General features: G+C 47.1%; 3 protein-coding genes across 3 annotated transcripts; 1 reads left to right on the top strand and 2 right to left on the bottom strand.

The window, feature by feature from the left end:
* F5891DRAFT_1134853 (uncharacterized protein) lies at positions 1-1,362 on the bottom strand (the record flags this gene model as incomplete). The annotated part of the gene is made up of 6 exons (XM_041364780.1): positions 1,156-1,362; positions 1,002-1,106; positions 793-944; positions 569-746; positions 161-507; positions 1-105 (listed from the first exon to the last, which is right to left on the bottom strand). Exons 2-6 carry the CDS (start codon positions 1,060-1,062, stop codon positions 1-3), a joined length of 843 nt encoding a protein of 280 aa, XP_041234287.1. The 5' UTR covers positions 1,063-1,106; positions 1,156-1,362.
* Positions 1,363-2,833: 1,471 nt separating this feature from the next.
* Positions 2,834-3,377, top strand: F5891DRAFT_1180250 (uncharacterized protein; the record flags this gene model as incomplete). Its single annotated transcript, XM_041365894.1, has 4 exons — positions 2,834-3,091; positions 3,148-3,180; positions 3,240-3,257; positions 3,309-3,377. 4 exons carry the CDS (start codon positions 2,834-2,836, stop codon positions 3,375-3,377), a joined length of 378 nt encoding a protein of 125 aa, XP_041234286.1.
* Positions 3,378-3,829: 452 nt separating this feature from the next.
* Positions 3,830-4,567, bottom strand: F5891DRAFT_937345 (uncharacterized protein; the record flags this gene model as incomplete). The annotated part of the gene is made up of 2 exons (XM_041374094.1): positions 3,830-4,466; positions 4,521-4,567. 2 exons carry the CDS (start codon positions 4,565-4,567, stop codon positions 3,830-3,832), a joined length of 684 nt encoding a protein of 227 aa, XP_041234285.1.
* Positions 4,568-4,912: the final 345 nt, after the last annotated feature.

The following is a 4,912-nucleotide window of genomic DNA, read 5'->3' as shown; positions in this document are numbered from 1 at the left end:
TTATGACTGGGACCAAAATATCAGGTTACTCGAAGTCGTCGGTGCAGTCTGCTCAAGCGAGTTGCCCAGCCCAACACGAATAATAATTAATGTGGACGCAATACCCTGATGGCGCGTGTATATTTAGCTGAACCACGAACCAGGATGTACGAGGACTCACATATACCTGTGTCGCAGCATAACTTAATATCGCCTCGGCAGGATTTTGAATGGCCACGAGAACGACATAAATGAGTTGCGTGACCATATACAGAGCACCGCTTTCGATGATGAGCATCATCGGGCGTCCGCCAGTCGTGATCTTTATAATCACCGGCTTTCCATGCTCGTCGATGGTGGGAATGCGAGATATGTTCCAGAGGCGACCGGCGATGAGCCCAGTGACCATGATATTTGTGCAAAGAGGCAAAACATATCCGGCAATAGTCAAGGGTACGATATCAGTCGGAGGAACTGGTGATGTCGGGTCAATTGACAATACAAGGGATGGGATGGGCAAAATGCACCCTGGCACGTGGAAGGTGCAGGTAAGCGGTTTCGTCCAAAGAGAAGACTGATGAAGATTTACCAAATCCCCCAAGAGCAGTGAGCAGAGGGAGAATAATTACATAGAAATTCTTTCCCCAGACAAACCAGCATCGATAGAGTAGGAGTAAATCTCCAACTAAATTAGCAACAGAACTCAGGAAATTGGCTGCCATTAATGCAGGAGTTTCGTTTCCAAAATCTGAGAACGGAGCATGGTCCTATGCCAATGTAAGCTTCATTATATCATGAACTATTATTCCTCACGAGTGCAATGTAGAAATGGGTGAACACCAATGCAAAATGAGCCGTCGATGTCATAAAGAGGAGGCAGTTCGCAACCCATATTACTCGATTGGATACTCGATATCGTGTGATGAGAATTACGATAGAGATCATAAATAACGCGCAGTAGACTCCTGCATGGTGATGTAAGTGATCATTGATCCGAGAATTGACAGCAGGGAATCGCGCACCGTACAAAAACGCCTCGCATACGGTACCTACAGCTGCAGAGACATTTACTGAGACGCCCATAACAAGTTCGGGGGGAGAAGAGGGTTGGGGCACAAGACATCCTGCTGCAATTGAAATAGAACCACATCTAGCAAAAACCTTTGAAGCACTGACGTGATTTAGCTAATGGGCATAATAGGGCTCCGTGAGTCGGTCAAATGGTAACTTTTGAAGTCATTATTGACGCAGGTTATTAGCCTTCGGTCGGGTCTTGGTCCTGGATAGTGTTGTTGGCAGAACTCGGGAGTGTTGCCAACCGGTCTGGCAAAACTGGTTGTGCCTCAGTGCCTGGTCCATGGGAGAACTCATGCGAAGGGAGGGTGGCAGAACCTGGCAGAACTCCAGGGTAGCTGATCATGAGACTCACGGAGATGTAATTTAGGTCTGATGACACACTTTGAATTCGACAAAATATAAAAACCGACGTCCCTAAAGTAAAAAGGAGGACGCCTCTCCGCATCACCGTTCCAATCAATTTCAAAGTTTTATCCACTCGTCTTTGCCCTGACGATCGTAGGGCATGCAGGAGCACGATCTCGGCATAACACAAACCGTGCGACAATGTAATACACATTTGAAACATAGCGAGATTCGTGCGAACCTCAGGCCTTCGACAACACCGTAAAAGCCGCAGAGGCTGGAAAGTCCGCCGTCGACATGCGCACATGCGCATTCATGAAGAAGTTGGTATTGCCAATTTGCTGTCGAGAATCAAGATGCATTACACAGCATCTTTCGCATGGACATCTCCGCTCTTGACCGAACCTCGTGATGCATATGACCTTCTTGCTGGTTCAAACAGTATCTCGCCTGACCTGATGCTGCTGCTAAAGTCGCAGCTCTCAAAAAGTTGAAGGGGACCAAAGAACGAACGAAGTTGAAGGGCTCGAGGGAAATGCTTTTGATTTTGGTGAGTTGGATTGGTTGAAAGAAGGAGTACTTCCACAGGCTATTCTAAACGAGGTCGAGGTGGTTGATTACAATGGTGAGGATGTCGATGACAGATGGGATGATGTTATTTCATAGCCTAGAGGTTCTGCCATTGTGCTAACCGGCCTACGCGACACTAGTCTTGAGGGTGCGTATTAGTGCTATGCCTAAGCGACTTGATTACGTACATAGCCAAGGCTTCGAAGCTTCCATCGCTTTCAAGTTTATACATGTTCTAGCTAGATAGGCCAGATTCCATTTTACCCGCTCACCAACGGTGTTTAGCTTTAGAGCGAAACAAACAAATGGCTTCCTGTCTTCCCTTCTTGTTATTTCACATCGATAGACTAGAATCTCAAAAAATCACTTAGCCGCGTTTTTATTGTTGCAGTAACACCAAACAGTTAGAGGTGCTCATGCTACTAGCAACTTTTGTTAGTCACCATCGTAACTTGGCGAGTACTGGTACAACTATGACGGCCCAGAGGAGACAATAATAAATTGAATCATTTTTGTATAAAATATCTACATGGTAACCCGAAAGTCGTGTGATGTTCGAAAATCTCTGGATGATAACCAAAAGTCATCCACGTGGTCCTCAAAACTCTAATTCATTCTCAAAAGTCTTCCACGTGGTTTCTCAGAACTCTCTTCTTGACACAAAAGTCGTCCACATGGTACCTTCAGTAGAGTCCTACTGTTGTCCTCATTGTCGTTGACGATGAGCCACGCAGCGCCGCGCGTCGGGTCACGCGTCACATAGGCGGGTGCGTACTTTCCTTGAATAGTAATTATTTATTTACAATTATGGTTTGACTGCTTTTAAGTTTTGACTGATGACCTTGCTGCTGCACCCTATGCGATGACACGAGCACACTGTCTACCACCCGTACCTGCATTCTGCTCACTTGCGTCATTTGTAACATTATCTTACTCCCTCGACATCAACCACAATGCTACGGGCAGCCTCAAAGACACGACCGCGAACCTGAAGAACGGCCAAGGATTCACCGTGAACATCATCAGCGAGGCATTCGTCGAGAATGCAAATGCAACTGCCGTAGACGCTCCTCCCAACTTCGACGAGTGGGCTCTCAGCGGTCTGACAAAGGAGAAATGCGTATGTGTGTCACTATTTCTGATGAGTCGTCACGTCAGTTTTACGTTTCTAGCCAGATCGCACCTTTTGCCAGCCAGCTTGTAGCACAGGTGCTCAGCTGCCCAGCCTCAGAGGAGCCAACTCATATCCGGTTCCTTCTGAATGACAGTGTGGTGCCAGTAACAAGGTCAGCGTCCTCGAATCTTGAATTTATACATCTATAGACCTGACCATATAGGAACCGCGGTACGACTCCAACAAGCTTGAAGCCGTGAGTACCACATTGCTTATACCGCTTGTGTCTTAATTCTTTTCACGGTTAGCTTTGGAATTTTCCGCCTCACCGACCCCCCAGGCTTGCAAACAATTTTGGAGATGTCTCTTTACATAATGGTTCAATAACCTCTTGCGATAGGTCATGAACTACCCGCCTGTCATCTCATTCGCGATCAACCACAATCCTGCGGCGGGCTGCCTTGAAGACACGGTCACGAACGTGAAGAACGGCCAAGGATTCACCGTGAACATCAACGCTGACGATACGGCGCACCCATCATTGCACCTGATTCGTAGTAGCATGGGAAATGCTGTGGGAGGAGGTGCTTCTCAACGCGCAAAAGGTACGATGACATCTATGATTTCGTGGCCCATGTTGACTTTGGCAATGCATAACATAGGCTACTGAACTCAATCCTTCGTCGCAACGTTACGACAAAGCCATCGAGACCTTCAAAATCATGTTGTGTTAGACAAATGTAGTTACTCTGTCGAAGACATTAACTGAATGCACATCGCCAAAGCTTGCTCCCAAAAATGCCTCCTGCTGTGAATGGTCCCGTCATCCGTAAACTGTGCCAAGTGAGCATGTAGGTGAGTGATTTGTTCAGGAGACAATGGACAGTTGGGCTCGTCCACTTCAATAAGATTGAGGGTCTCTGGAACGTAGGCCACAAAGGGGTTGTTGCCAAGAGGGTCTGGTTGGTTGACCATGTCATGATGTGAGCGAATACCATGGTTGTCTACACCATCCCAATCGATCCCATACTCAGCAACAGCTTCGTCACTTTGAAGGGTGTCCTCTGGAGGATGAAATGTAGGTGCCACCTCAAATCCACGCGCACCATGCTGCAGCATACTGAGGAAACACATTTTGTGGGGGCTTGACATGCCATGGTCATAGGTACTCATCCTATGATGGTTCCATGCCTCAGCCCAGCCATGAATCTCGCGTCCCAGGACATCAAGGAATAAATGATGAAGCAGCCATATATGGTGCGCATTGTCGACATTGAGCCCACTGCTGACTTCCAGATCTTGAAGAAAAAGTTTCCACTTGGAGCTGATTCCGTTGGTCAAATCCACCCATAGGCGCTCGATACGTATATTATGGACACTTCTAAGGGGTGCATTAGGAGCGCTCAGACAAGTGTTCTAAAAAGAGCAAGCATACCGCCCCCATATATATGATCCTCGTCCAGGCCCTCGTGAAGCCTCCATAAATCTAGCAACTTCTACATTTTCGACTCCATGGTCTCCACGAACACGACTAGGAAGGCCGTGGGTCTGAACAATCTCTTGAAAAAGTTCCAAGACAGTTTGCGCACGATTATTGTTGTGTGCACGAAGTCCAGTGATGTATCGTGAGTAGCCGTCAATGAATCCATGGATTACAATCTTCCACCGAATAAGGCCTGTCAATTGTGTAAAATGTATCAAGAACAAGAGGTGAATAAAGTAGTACTTGCCATGCTGGCCATCATGATGAGTCAGGGAATTATAACCCTTGACATTGTATACTTGCCGAGTGATACGGCGCACACCAAATGCAGCCACAGGAGGGCC

Source organism: Suillus fuscotomentosus (genome assembly GCF_016647785.1).
Source record: "Suillus fuscotomentosus strain FC203 chromosome Unknown F5891scaffold_1, whole genome shotgun sequence".
Classification (NCBI taxonomy): Eukaryota; Fungi; Basidiomycota; class Agaricomycetes; order Boletales; family Suillaceae; genus Suillus; species Suillus fuscotomentosus.
The sequence above is the reverse complement of the archived record's forward strand: the minus strand, read 5'-3'. Positions and strand labels throughout refer to the sequence as shown.